Source organism: Antechinus flavipes, chromosome 4 (assembly GCF_016432865.1).
Source record: "Antechinus flavipes isolate AdamAnt ecotype Samford, QLD, Australia chromosome 4, AdamAnt_v2, whole genome shotgun sequence".
Classification (NCBI taxonomy): Eukaryota; Metazoa; Chordata; class Mammalia; order Dasyuromorphia; family Dasyuridae; genus Antechinus; species Antechinus flavipes.
In genome coordinates this window covers 141407507-141422462 of record NC_067401.1, presented here as the reverse complement: position 1 = coordinate 141422462, position 14956 = coordinate 141407507, and the positions used below count along the sequence as shown (strand labels likewise).

Below are 14956 nucleotides of genomic sequence, written 5' to 3'. Positions count from 1 at the left end.
TTCAAAACTGTGTGATTCACAGTTCCCTCTACTGCCTTTTCCCGCCACACTAACAAAGTCACTCCTCAGAGCTAAGGGCCATTTTGCATTTTCTTTGTTTCTTGGGTTGCCATGGCCAAACAATTTCAAGCTGGGGGCCAAGCTTAGAGCTGATAAGCTTCTGAGCTGTTCCTCTGGATCATATGTGAAACACTTCTCTCTTAGCAGGACTGGTTAGAGGTTGGGTTCTGCAAGCACAGCCTCTAATAATCCAGAGCCATCTCCAAAGCAAAGATGAAGAATAAGAGGATTTTCGCAGAATGGGAGGGTAGGTAGGAAGAAAGAGTGCAAAGGGCCCTTTGGGAAGAGTTTTATTTATATGTATGTAAATGTATGCATGTATACATGTGTATATACATGTGAGTATGTGTATATTTAGATTTAAATATTAAATTGAACATTTTATTAAATATCTATTTGTATCAATATATTTTAATATGTTATTATATTCCACCATAATCCTCCTCTGATGTGTTACTATGATATGAAAGTGAAACTAGGTTCTCTAAGACCAAATAGGTCAGCAGAAAGCAAGCTCTGGCAAGTCCTACCGAGCTTGCCAGTAAGTTTCAGCAACAGGGAGCATCTGTGTCTGAGATAAGTACAGAGAGGTTTATCACCCACATGACCATGGCAACCTCATCATCAGTATCACCTCCTGTCACCCAAAGTAGGCTCTACTGGCCCAGAGCCTTAGCAGGAGCCCTCTGTCCTACCCTTGGGCTGAAACCCACAGGCTGGCTTTTGCCTCTGCTTGGGAAGGGGCAGGGCCCTTCTTGGTGGTCCTGACTGTGGAGGAGAGGGACTTCCCCAAGAGTAGGGGATGAGCAATCTCCAACCACAGGCCAGGCTGGGCTCACCTGGTAATTCATGATTGCACGGAGACACATGATGCACACATGTACGTCATCCTTCTGGCTGACGATGCGGGAGTTTCTCAGGGTTTTCCGACTGTGAGCTGGGTTTAGCCTAGGCCATAGAAGACAGAATCTCTTGGGACCCCTTCCCCTGTCCCTACTGCAGCCCAGAAGTAGCTCTAGGATGGAGATCCCCTTCTTCCTCCCATCAATTACCAGCCAGCCACCACCCAGACCTAATTAGGACCCCAAGACACTTCACTCTTCTCTGGAAAAGGACAAGTTGCCCTCTTTTACCCAGACACATCAAACCGTCTTCTAGGGGAGATCTTGTTCAACTCTACAGGATAGAGATTAACTCTGAGACAGTTTATGCTAGTATCTTGTAAACTCCTTGAGGGCAAAAACTGTCACCTTCTGTTTTATATCTCCCAGCATATAGCTGGAGGTAGGGATCCAGGGATAAAAAGTACATGCATAATAAAAGCACTTTTTGAAGTGCTTATTGATGGCTTCTTCTCTTCTTATACTTCAACTTTTAAATAAGAAGATGGCAGGAAGAGAGGAAAGATTTTTAGTGTTTAGGGTCCTGGGCTCTGCTATTTAACACCTGACTAACCTTGGGCAAATCAGCTTCCTCTTGTTGAGTCTAATTCTCCTTATCTGTAAAATAAGGTGGAATAGACTAGATGGCCTGTAAAGTCCCTCACAAATTTATGTCCTTCTGGAATGTGTGTGTGTGTGTGTGTGTGTGTGTGTGTGTATACACACACACACACACACACACACACATTCATGCCTGACTCTAAAACATGAAATTAAGTATGTTTGTATCTGTTCACATACCAGACCCCAGAAACCACCTTTAAGCGATGGGCTGATTTACTCTTTACAATATCCAGCTAAGCAGGATAGTAAAGGACCTTGGTGCTTAAGCAAGTTTGATAGGCACCTCTGACATAAAGGGAGTAAGTGTTGCCCCTTCCTTTCTAAACCAAGAGGTCTTGAGCTGAACATCCATGTGAGTCTGATCCCCTCAGCCAAAGCGGTGATGGAGAACTAGGATTCGGTACCCAAACAGGCTGAAAGGATAGTCTCTCCTTCCTACAATGACCCTGGTGGCAATGCTCCTAGATTTGGGATGGGGGACAGATCAACGACAGCCTCCCAATGATGCTAAATTAGGAAGATGACAGCTTCTATTTTCCAGCCCCTCACACTAGAAGTGACTCCAGGGAACAGAGACAGGACCCAAGCATGCACCCCATTCCTGCCAGAACGTTACATACCGGGGAGAAGGGGGACATCTAAAGCAGCAGGAGAAAAGAAAGAGTTAAGAAGGAGTAAGAAAAGAGTAGTAGAAGTCTCCCTTCCAATTCAACATTTATGGTTTTATTATTAGGCATGGGATAGCTCTCCATCACCAGGCCAGAATTAACCACCTGGCATAAGCACTGCTACCAACCCTCCCTTAGCTGCTTTCCTTCCATTATCACCACGTGCCCAGCGAGCATGGTTTATTATTCCATATCCATTCCCTGCAGTTCCCAAATGTCTCAAAGGTCACCTGCTTTCCACCTCTGGCCAAGCGAGGCAAGGATGTCCCCCCCCCCCAGGCACTTCTTGGGCAGGCTTCCAAGGGCTCTGAACATCATCTCAGAGAGGTCCTAATCAGATCGGCCCAGTCCTAGTTACCTGACAGTCAGGTGGCGACCCTTGCCCTGGGACAGGGAGGAGGAGGAGGAGGAAGGTGGAGAGCCCTTGCCGAGATCTTCCACTGACTGGTCCAAAGGCTTGCTCTTTTCTGGGCTGGGGCTGCCATTATCCATGCTCTCCATGTCATACCTGCGGGGCAGATGTATTAGTGAGCTACAGACCCAATGGTGCAGGAGCACTGGGTGTTAATCTGAAAAGGCAGGAGCCAAGAGAGAAGTCAGGATGCTCAGGCAAAGAGGGAAGGAAAAACAAAGAACGAGGGCACAGGTCAGTAGAGAAGACGCAGGTTCCACTCAACGGACCTATCACTGGAACCTGGCACATATGGGAAAGAGGGAGGGGAAAAAGCACCGAAATAGCCCTGCCAGGAGCCAGGCACTGCGGTGAGCTGTTTACAAACACTATCTGATTTTGGTCTTTCTAGCCACCATTAAGTGCTGTAATTATTCCCTTTGACATAATTAAGCAAGACGAACAGGGCTAAGTGACTTGTCCAGGGTCACATGGCTATAGAGTGTCCAAGGCTGCCTTTGAACTCAGATATTCCTGCTCGCAGGCCCAGGACCACCCAGCTGCCTCTGATGGGGATGTTGCTGCTGATAACAACTAACAGTTAAGCAGCACTGATGATGGACCAGGAACTATGCTAAGGACTCCACAAATACTAGCTTCTCAAGACAACCTGGGAAGGAGGTGCTATTTTTATCCTCTTTTTACATTTGAGGAAATTGAAGTAAACAGAGCTTAAGCCCAGGATCATATAACTAGTGAGTGTCTGAAGCTAGATTTGCACTCACTGCCTCTGGCATTATGGAGACCACACAGGGACTAGAAAGAGACAGAAAGAACCTTATTCCTGCTCATCCAATTTTATGGATGACGAAACTAAGGTCCCAAGAGAGCAGGGAGGATATGCCTGGTAAAAACAATTTGTATTTTACTTATTTTCTATGAGATATTTCCCTTCCCCATCTATCTAGATTTTTTCTTATTTTTTATTTTAGACAATTTTCGATTGTCTTTACTCACAAACCCCAATGGGATGAAAGCTCCTTGAGGGCAGGGACTATTTTGTTGTGTCTATAAATCTTCAAAACAGTGTCTGGCACATAGAAGAAGTTTAATAAATGCTTGAAGAAAAGAGGGAAGGAGGGAAGGAACAGCTCTGGGATTTGAACTCAGATCTCCAATTATCAAATCTACGTTCTTACCATCAAGGCTCAATGCCATGGTAACTACCCTGAGACTGTGGTTTATTCTTGGGTCTCCCCATTGCTATTTCTCACACCACCCAAGAACAGGGCTCTTAGTCCCATGAGACTATATTGAGTGTAAATGTATGTTAAGGGATGGGGAGTTGGAGGGAAAGGCCAAAAGAACCACTCAGGCTTCTCTTCTGGATTAGACAAGGGGATAGAACACCAGTGTTGGAGTCAGGAGGACTCGAGCTCAAATTGTGTGACTGTGGGGAAATCACTTCACTCCAATCTCCTCAAAAAAAAAAAAGAAAGAAAGAAAGAAAGAAAGAAAAAAAAAAAAGGAATGCTTAAGTACTATCCCAAGGCTTGAGGTGGAGGGAAGGAGGATATAATGTCAGAAATACCTACCTTCACGATCTCCTGGGTGGGTAAAAGGGGGCAAAAAGCAGATGAAGAAAAAGTCTTACGTGACTGAACACTGGGCAAAGGCCAGGTACTCCAGCAGCACATCCAGGCCCTGGTTCTCTTCATTTAGGAACTCCTGCACCCACCTATTGGAGAAAGGACATAGAACAGGGAGGCAGCTTCCTTAGAAGCTGCTACTTGTCACTCCTTCTTCTACCCCAACCTAAGGGCGCAGTGAGGTGGAGAAGAAAGGGAACAGTTCAGTGCCATCCTCCAGCTTCCCGAGGAAACTGTCCTCATGGTGGCTCCCAGGTACCAGACATACCCTGGCAGCGAGTTCCAGGCACTAGCTGTGGTGCATGCCAGGAAGTTCAGTGCACAAGGTCTATTATCATCCCTGCTTGGTATGGGGGGGGGGGTTTAGATAGATGGGGAAGAGAGAGAGTCCCTCCACATCTCCTGCTGGAAGAAAAGGGAGGGAGTCTATGGCAGAATACAGAGTGTGCAGTAAATTTTAAGAAAGAGGTTCTTAATCAAAGGTTTGTGAACTTATTTAAAAAATATTTTGATAATTATATTTATTTTGAAAGTTGTATTTTAACAATATAAGTGGTTTTATGTTTTTATTTTGTGCATTTATAAACATTAATTCTGAAATGGATACATAGACTTTACTAGACTGCCAAAGAGATCCATGATATACATAAATGGCTAAAAATTCCTGTTTTCAATGGATATAATTCCTCCCTCTCCCTTCAATACAGAGACACCTCAGCTCCCTTGGAACAAGCCCCAAGAACAAGGGATCTAGAGACTTGCACCTTAACTTAAGGGTCAGCCAGATCTGCTGTGACAGGGGAAGTCCAGGGGTCCTCACTCACCCAATGTGGTTGGTCCTCAGTGAAATCTCTAGCTCCCGAAGGACTTGTGTGGATTCCTGGACTCGCCTCTTAAACTATAAAACAAAGGCAGAGGAAACCTGGTAGGTAGGAATCCCAGGTCTGCCCGTCCTCCCTCTTTTCAAAGTTCACCTAGGTTCCTCAGATGGCAGCAGGAAAGCAAACACACACTCACACACACAGTCTCTATCTTTTTCTCGCTCTGTCTCTGTCTCTATCTCTCAGTCTCTGACACACACACATACACACAGTCTCTATTTCTCTGTGTCTTTCTCTTCTCTCTCTCTCTCTCTCATCTTTTTTTCTCTCTGTCTCTGTCTGTCTCTCTGTTTCTCTCTCTGTCTGTTTCTCTTTCTCTCTCTCCTCTTCTCTCCTCTCTTTTCCTCTCCTCTCCTCTCCCCTTCCCTCCCCTCATCTCCCCTTCTCTCTCTCTCTCTCTCTCTCTCTCTCTCTCTCTCTCTCTCTCTCTCTCTCTCTCTCTCTCTCTCTCCTCTCCCCTCCCTTCCCCCTCCTCTTCTCTTCTCTCCTCTCTCTCTCTCTCTTTCTCTTTCTCCCTTCTCTGTCTCTGTCTCTCTCTCCTGTCTCTCTCTCTTCTGTCTGTCTCTGTCTCTGTCTTTCTCTTTCTATCTCTATCTCTCTCAGTCTTTGTTTGATTCTCTTTATCACACACAACACACACACACACACACACACACACACACACACACACACACACACACACACACACGTGCTCCTGCCTCCCTTTCCTCCCTTGTGAGTACTAGGACACTTGCCCCAGCTACGGACCAGCACAGATTGCTCCTATTTGTGCCAGACTCCTCTCTCACTTGTACATACACACGCATGCCTCCACACACATTCTCTATTCCTGATGCCCAAGGTGTGAGAGAAGCAAGACCATATAAGAGGAGGAAGATACCCCTAGGTTTGTCATCCAATCAGCTGTCACCTTTCTGCTGACTCCACCTGTCTCCAAGTAGCTCTTAAGCTTTTGGATATAGGCAGCTGGGGGGTTCTTGACTTGAAACCGCTCCTGGGAGGTAGGGAAAAGAAAGGGGGAGAGTCTTTGAGTGCTTCCACAGACCGGCTGTACATCTGCCTTCTCCAGCACACACTACGAAACCCACCTGGAGACCCCAAGCACAGATGGGGAAAGCTGAGCAAAGGTGGTGGAGGAGAAAGAAAGAAGGGCATAGAATGATAAAGTCTGAGCTAAAACAAACTTCAGTGATCACTCCAGCCAAACTCCTCATTTTACATATGAGGAAACAGAAACCCAGAAAAGCTAAATGATTTGCCAAAGAAAAGTAGGGGGGAAAAAACACATAAAATGAAAAAACAAAAACTGAGGATCTGACATCAAAGGAAATGGATTCAAAACCTAATATAGTCATTTACTATCTGTGTGACGCTGGACAAGTGATTCAAAGCTAAGGTCCTCAGTTTTCTCATCTGTAAAAGGAAAAGACTGGGCTAGATGACCACAAAGATCCCTGAAAGCTCTAAGTAAAACATCTGGGTAGCAAACTACATGGAGCACTGGCTTGGAATCCAGAAAACTGACTTTGAATCCTGCTTCAGATATGTGTGACCCTGGGCATGTCTTTATTTCATCTGTAAAATGAGAATAACAGTAGCATCCATCTCCAAGAATTGCTATAAGGATCAAATGAATTACTTTAATGTTGTTAGTAAATTCTCAGTCATGTCTGACTCTTCATGACCCCATTTGGGGTTTTCATGGCAAAGATATTAGAATGGTTTGCATTCCCTTCTCTAGTTTATTTTACAGATTAGGAAACTGAGGCAAATGGGATTAAGTGACTCCCCCAGGGTCACACAGCTAGTAAGATTTGAAAGCCCAGCATCCTACCCACTAGGCCACCTAGATGCCTGCAAACCTTAAAGAGTAACATAAAAGCCATTAATTAAAACTGGTCCTATGAACACAAAGAGAGGATTTGAATTCAAGTCTTCTGGCTTTAAATCCAGGGCTAATCAGTCATAATCTGTTCTGTAAGAAATCCTAGATCTGCCATCCAGTCCAGCCTCCTCACCACCTCCTAACTACCACATGTGAAGGAAATGGAGGTGGGAAGGGAAAAAGGAATGAGGGCATCCAGATGTGTGAAGCCTTAAAAAGGCAGGCTCAAAGAAAGGGACATGAAGGGCGGAAGGGACCCTTTGTTGCTGTCCCTCAGTCCCTTCTCTGAGAAACAGAAAGGAAGCCAGACTCATGACATCACCTTGTATCTGTCTCAACTTCTTGTTTGGTAAAAGGCCCTGTGATCCTGAACTTGGATGGTAATAATTCTTTTTTTGTTTTGTTTGTTTCTGAGGCAGTTGGGGTTAAGTGACTTGCCCAGGGTCACACAGCTGGGACGTGTTAAGTGTCTGAGGTCCTCCGCGTGCCGTCTAACTGCCCCGTGAGTAACAGTTCTTTGCACAAATCTCTAATATTGGTTCCCCTGCTTTGCCCACGCCGTCCCTGGCCCTCAGCTCGGCCAAGTGGCTCTCCTTCCACTCGGCCCTTCTCCTAGCACTTAGGCTGCCCATTCCAAGCGTTCAGGACGCAGAGGAGCTATTTATAAGGGAGCAGGAGAAAGGTGGCTTTGAATCCCAGTGTTCTCCTGGGTTAGAAGGGAATAGCCATGGTCATGATGCTTACTTTGGTGACTGTGGGGAAAGGCTTTTCCTGGCTCCGAACCCCCCACCCCATTCGTATTAAACTCAGATAGATATCATTTATATGTATATAAAACCCCCCGAGACGTGGCGTGTGCGCGGAGGTAGAGGGCGCTGTTTAGTTAAAAGGGATGTGCAAAAGCGCCTCACCTTCAACCTCTGACCACACCCTCGTCCCCAGGAAAGCCCTAGAGGCCTTGCCTTGTAGTGATGGGGAAACACCACTAGATGGCTCCCTCAAGCTTCCCCACGCTGCCGCCTCGGGCAGTGGGCCCAGATGCCAGGCTCCTCCCCTGCCCAAGGGCAGGGCTCGGGGCCAGGGGGGCAAGTTCTGCAGCCCCCGCCCCGGCCCACCTTCCCATGGTCCGCGCGGCGCATCCCTAAGGCTGGCGCTCCTGGGCCCCTCTCCTTCCCAGTGCCTTCCACCCCCTCAAGCCATCTGCCCGGCCCAGGAATGGCAGCTGCAGAGGTCTTGGTAGGCAGAAAGCATCACCCCCCTCCCCACACACTCACTAGCTGTTGCAGGCCCCTTCCTGGGGATGTACTCTCAAGCTAAAGTATATTCCCAAGTCATGGGGACCCATCAGAACCTATTCCTAGTGCCCAGACCTGCTTCTTTCTAACAGGACTGGCCCATGCCCACCCCACCCCCCTCCCTTTATGCCAGCCTCTGCCGTGCCCCCAGATCTGTGGGTCGGGACCCCCGGTTCCCAGCTTAGGTCCTTGCTAACCATCCCCCCATCACACCCCCCATGGAGATTCTCAGCAAAGCAGCTCCACCATCCCATTAGCAGGAGAGCCAGGACCCAGCCCTGGGTCCCCGGGGAGCTTTCCTTACTCAGCCTTCCCCCCCTCCCCCCGCTGCTTGCTGGGAGAGAAGGCTCCTTTATGTCTCTCCATCCCTCACTGTAGAGGCCTTGCCAGCCCCGCCCTCCTGAGTAACTGCTAACAGCGGAGCTGCCCGGCAAGGACAGGGCAGAGCAAAGATAAGGGAAATATCAAACATGGGGAAAGAACCTCAGTTTCCCCATCTGTAAAATGAGGGTATCAGCACCTACTTCCCAGGATGGCTGCAAAGATAAAATGGTTCTTTGCAAATCGATATAAGTGCTATATATGCTATAAGTGCTATATAAACGCTAGCCATTATCACTTATCACTCTCTGAAGCACATATTCTGATACAGCAATACCACTATAAGGTATATAACCTCATATGACTTTCTCTCTCTCTTTATATATGTGTGTGTGTGTGTGTGTGTGTGTGTGTGTGTGTGTGTGTAAATAACTCATATAACTATAAGATATATAACCTCAAAGAGATTCAAGAAAGAGGGAAATGGCCCACATGTACAAAAATATTGCAACAGTTCTTTTCTTAATAGTAGTCCTTTTAGGGCAGCTAGATGGTACAATGGATAGAGCACCAGCCCTGAAGTCAGGAGGACCTGAGTGCAAATCTGTTCTTGGATACTTAATACTTACTAGTTGTGTGACCCTGGGCAAGTCACTTAACCCCAACTGCTTCAGGGGGAAAAATTAGTCCTTTTAGTAGAAGCAAAAAGCTAACAAATAAGGGAATGCCCTCCTGTTGAGGAATATCCACACCAATTATGGTATAGAAATGTAAAGGACTATTATTTTGCCATAAGAAATAACAAAAATGGACAGCTCAATAGAAAACTGGGAAAATCTGAATGAATGGCTATGGAGTGAAGTAAACAGAGCTAGGAGAACAATATGTACAATAATAACAATATTACATTAAAAAAAAAAACTAAATCACTTTGGTGATTTCTTCTTCAATGCATTGTCAAGCCGCCATTCCAGATACATAAAGATGAAACATGCCATCTTCTCCTGATGGAGAGACGGCAGACTTAAGAGGCAGAATGAACTATACATTTTAACCAACGAGGGAATTCACTTTGCTTGACTATGAGTACTTGTTAGGGTTTAATTTTCCTTTTTTGTGTTTTAATTAGTGAGTGGAGGACGAGAAATTATAGTAGGAAAGAAGGAGAATGCAAAGCATTCTCCCCCAAATAAAATAAAAATCACTATCTTGTGCAATGGGAAGCATTCTTATCCACATTTTACAAATAAAGAAACTGAGACTGAGGGAGGTCAGATGCTTCCAAGGAAGCTTCAGATCGAAGTCTGAGTATTCTGACTTCATGTCAACTGTTCTTCTACCATGGTAGATCTTAAAGTTGCCCTCTGCTCTTCCCCAGACCCTTGACGGAGAGAAGGCTTGGGTCTAGCTGTGTAACCCCGCCGGGTGACTCTGGAGGCTGGGAATAGGCTATGTCAATGTGGTGGTGTTCTGTGCCCTTAGAGAAGGTGGCCTCTTTAATGAGAACACTGAGCCACCAGAATATTGGCGCAATGCTTCTAACTGCTCTCAGGGCAGCCCTGAGCTCTTCAGACTAAATGTTCTTTATCTAACCAGTTAGTGACTAAATTGGTGCTCTATATCTCATGGGGGAAGTTGGGGGGGGGTTCCTAAGATCTGCATAAGTCAATCCACTCTGGGCTCTAAATCTAGGTCATAACTCCTTCCCTCCACCGGCTATCCCTCCCGCCAGACTTTTGTTTCCCCACCTTATACCAGCTGAAGGACTATTAGAGCTTCCTGCCCTGCTGCTCCCTTCCCCCATTCCCCACTCCTTCCTCCTCACCCCCACATCCTACAGGGCAGGGTCCCACTTTGCTCTTACCTGGTCACAGATCAACTCCCACTTTTTCTCGCTGTCATACTGACTCAGAAGCTGTATCTTGTCCGGGGGAAGGTTCATACAGTTCTGCCAGGGCAAAGAGACAAATCAACAGAAGTATTAGTGTCTGGGGAAGAGGAACAAGCCAGATGGGCAAGACAGAGTCCCCCCGCCCCGTCCCCCCGAAGCCCGTGATCAGGATCCCACAGCAATAGAGCCTGGGGTGAAAGGGGAGGTGGGGATTCCAGCAGCTCCCTCAAGAACCTGTTCTTTGGAACCTTATAGGCCCCAGCTTCTCCATCCCTAACTCAGGTATGGCCTACTTTCTCCCTGACCTGGTGTGAGGACTATGCTATGTATAGGGGGCCAGCCCTGCTCATGGGCCACCTAAACACCCTCGTGCACATGTGTGTAGCCCCCCGTACCTGCCCAAACACTCTCCCGAATATCATTCATCTTACTCCCAGCAAACCACTTTGGGGAGAGCCTCCTCCCCATCCCTCAAAACCCAGTGCTCTACTGTAGGCCTTTCAGTGTTCCTTAGGGGCACAGAGTCGACATTTTGTTTGGAAAATGGGAGAAGCTCAAGTCTGGGGAGCTGAGAAAGGTGAGTCATGGTTTCTCATGTGGGAAGGGGATTTTGGAGAGGAAACATACCCCACAGGAAATAGACAAGCCACCGGGCTGGGGCTTTCAGCTTCTTGGGTTTGACTCCTAGCCCCTACGTGGGAATTCCCTTGGGTGAGATTGCCCTTGGAAATCTGAGTCTTAGGGGAAAAAAGATCAAGCAGTTTCTCTCTCTCATCCACCTTCCATAACCGACCCTCAGTGAATAAATCTGCAAGCTCAATTTACACTCTCCTGCTCCTAATCACAAGGGCCTCTTTTTCCCAAGGTTGCTGAACTAGTTGGGCATTATAAGGACCACCCGATGAGAAATTCTAGGGGCCCCGAAGACTTTTCAATAGGCCTGGAAGGCCAGGCTCATTCTATCTCAAAGGTCAAACAGAAATTTAAATTCCCAATTTGACATCCCTAAAGAGAACTCCAGGTCACAACTCTTTTTCTTCCTTTGCTCCTCCCCCACACAGTGCACCATCTCCCTTTGATCATGTACACTTAGATATACCCCTTCACTTAGAGATACCCCTATCAATCCATTCACACACTTATATACATTCTCTTTGCTTATATCCACATCCCTTTCACTTGGATATATCCCCATCAACCCGTTCACACACACACACACACATACATCCCCTTTGCTTATATCCACATCCCTTTCCCTTAGGATATATATCCCTATCAATCCATTCACATGTGTATACATATATATGTATATATGTATACATCTTTGCTTCTTTGCTTATATCCATATCCACATCCCCTTCACTTACATATTCCCTAACAACCCATTCATATACATATATACACCCCCTTTGCTCATATCCACATCCCATATATACCTCTTTACTTAGTACAGTACAAAGAATTTTAATTGGAGCACCTAGTTTCAAATCCTAACTCAGACTCTACCTACTGTAGGACCCTGAACAATCAATTAACCCCGTTTCCTCATCTGTAAACTGGAACACGGGGTTAATAACAGTCCCTGCTTCCTGCAGTTGTTGTGAGGAACCCATAAGATTAAATGTCAACTCCTGGCAAACTCTTAAAGTTTTGTATGATTGTTGGCTATTGTTATTGTTGCCCAAACACTATCACACACATTTCCACATACTAATTCTCTTGAACATTCCCCACACACAATAGTGTCCTGATATATACACATACAATGCTTTCACACATGTATTAATGTTCTAGTATATACCCCTGGAACATCAATGCTCTCCAACTTACATGCCCAATACGGATTCCCACACACTCCAAAATTCCAAAGTTTTCATGAGTGCAGATTTTATCATGAGCCCTCCTGGCCTGACCCCCTTGCAACCCAGAAGTTTTTCTCTCTCATAGACCCCTCTGATAGTCTGGATAAAGTCTATGGATCTCTTCTCAGAAGAATGTTTTTAAATAATTGAAGGAAATGCTCAATAAATGTTAAATTCTAAATAAATGAAAATAAAAGTTTTTTTTTTTGCCCATTCAAGTTCATGGACACACTGAAAGCCATCCATAGACTCCCCCTTAGAGAGATGTAAAGAGACCCCCTTTTTGCCACATGTGTCTGCTTTTCACAGGGGGAAGAGTTTGGGCCACAGTGTCCCATGGAGCCTCTCTCCTCAAATGGCCCCTTCCGGGGGAAGACCCATAGCTGAAGTGTGGCCTAGGGAACCTCTGAATATTGGAGGAGGTCAAGCCTTCTCCCCAAATCACTGCCTGGGGGACTGTCCTCCTGATAACAGGAAATGATGCCTTTGAAGCGCCATTTTCTAACCGTTCCTCCTGGGCCCACCCCCACAGGATATGTGGTAATGTTCCAGGCCCGGTGGCCTGTTCCCCACAGACAGACCAGAGCCAGGTTGGGGAAGAGAGTGGGGGAACATCTTCCCTCTCCCCCAGTTATGAAACAGGAAACGACTTGTGTCTCCTCTGGTGGCTCTCACTCTGCAACCCCAAGAGGAATGGCCCAGTGGCTGTAGGGCAAGCTTGGATGGCTATTGCAAAATATTTCATATTTCATGTATACATATATTGGATTTAACATATATTTTAACATATTTAACATATTTTGGACTACGTGTCATCTATGGGGAGGGGCTGGGGGGAAGGAGGGGATAATTTGGAACAGAAGATTTTGCAAAGGTTAATGTTGAAAAATTATCTGTGCATATGTTTTGAAAATAAAAAGCTTTAATAAAACTTTTTTAAAATGTTCATATTTCTGCCTACCCTCGCTACTCAAGTCTACCTTTGTCCATCTCACTTCACTGAGAGGGGGCCCAAGTGGAAGAGGAGCCAGACATAGACAGTGACCAACAATTCTAGAAACAATTATGGTGAGATCTTTGTACATGGCAACGGCAAGACAACATAATGATCCATTCTGATGGAAGTGGTTCTTGTCAACAATGAGGCGATCCAGGCCAGTGCCAGTGATTTTGCGATGAAGAGAGCCAGTACACCCAGAGAGAGGACTGTGGGGACTGAGGGTGGCCACAACATAGCATTTTCACTTTTTGTTGCTGTTTGCTTGCTTTTTGCTTTCTTTCTCATTTTTTTCCTTTTTGATTTGATTTTTCTTGTGCAGCAAGATAACTGTATGAATATTATACATATATTGGATTTAACATTTATTTTTAATATATTTAACCTATATTGGATTGTTTGCCATCTAGGGGAGGGGTGGGGTGATGTAATATACATTTGAAGTCCCCTGATTTTAGGGGGTGCTTCTGTTCTAGCAATAAGTCAGTAACCCTCAGGGACTTACAGCTTCTCAATTCATCGTTAACTGATCATCAGTAAGAACCAGATTCTGAAGCCATTCTTCTGTTCCCAACCTCAACAAGGGGAAGGAGGGGGAAATTTGGAACACAAGATTTTGCAAGGGTCAGTGTTGAAAAATTATCCATTTGTATGTTTTGAAAATAAAAAGCTTAAAAAAAAAAAGAAAGAAAGAAAGAACTATGACTTTTTGGGAGGAACAGGAAGGCAGGGAGAAATGCACAGTACCTGGGGGGCTTCCCAGGAGTCAAGAGAGATCATCACCAATTTAGAGCTGGACAGACGATCAGAGATCTCCTAGTACAATTGTTTCATTTGTAAGGTAGGAAAAGGTCTACAGAAACAAGGACTTGAGGAGCTTATTTCGAACCCAGGACTTTTGACTCCAGAACCACTACTCTGCCATTACACCAGGAAGCCGCCATTAGTGTATAATGGATACTGAGAGGTATTGAGCAGGTTTCTCCCAGAATCACCACCAACCCAAGGGGGGAATCAGGGAGAGCTCAGGTAGGACCTCCAGGCGCGGGGCTTGGGGGAGACATACCCACACAAGCCTGCCAGCCAGGCTAAATTTAGGCCCTGGCATCAGAAATAACTCTAATGGAGCCAAGTGCTAATTAGCAGCTGCTGTCCTGGTGTGCCCATAGCTACAATGGGGCATCTCACAGGGAAGGAGCCGCCTCTGTCCTGACTGGGGGGGGGCACAAGCCAGAGACGGCTCAGCATACGGGGAGCGGCAGACCGGGTTGGGGGGATGGGGAGAAGGGCACCCATGCCCGGCTGGCACTGTCCCCTGCCCGCCACCCCCCCGCCCTCTGAACCCCAGGGACAGGTGCACCTTGGGGCTGAGCTGGAGCGGCAGGCCCCACTTCCTGGGCAGGGAATAGAATGAACAGTTGTCCACTAGAGGGGGAGGGGGGCTGGGCACAGCCAGGGAGATGAGTGTGTGTTCTAAGAAGTGGATACCACAAGTGGAAAATGGCTGTCACAGGAGGAGACCTCACTAGGAAGAAAGGGAAGGGAAAGGAT

At 46.3% G+C, this 14956-nt stretch overlaps 1 protein-coding gene across 7 annotated transcripts in view; it reads right to left on the bottom strand.

The window, feature by feature from the left end:
• FMNL1 (formin like 1) overlaps nucleotides 1-14956 on the bottom strand; it is a 74063-nt gene that overhangs the window by 22101 nt on the left and 37006 nt on the right. For 3 of the 7 annotated variants that reach the window (XM_051994885.1, XM_051994880.1, XM_051994879.1), the window contains exons 2-8: nucleotides 10520-10603; nucleotides 6035-6148; nucleotides 5098-5171; nucleotides 4279-4362; nucleotides 2592-2741; nucleotides 2186-2203; nucleotides 900-1008 (exon numbers count right to left, since the gene is read on the bottom strand). In XM_051994885.1, the coding sequence (XP_051850845.1) occupies nucleotides 900-1008; nucleotides 2186-2203; nucleotides 2592-2741; nucleotides 4279-4362; nucleotides 5098-5171; nucleotides 6035-6148; nucleotides 10520-10597 (627 nt within the window). In that variant the 5' untranslated portion in view covers nucleotides 10598-10603. The remainder of the gene's footprint in view (nucleotides 1-899; nucleotides 1009-2185; nucleotides 2204-2591; nucleotides 2742-4278; nucleotides 4363-5097; nucleotides 5172-6034; nucleotides 6149-10519; nucleotides 10604-14956) is intronic. The other 4 variants (XM_051994886.1, XM_051994881.1, XM_051994882.1 and 1 more) reach the window with 3 other exon arrangements.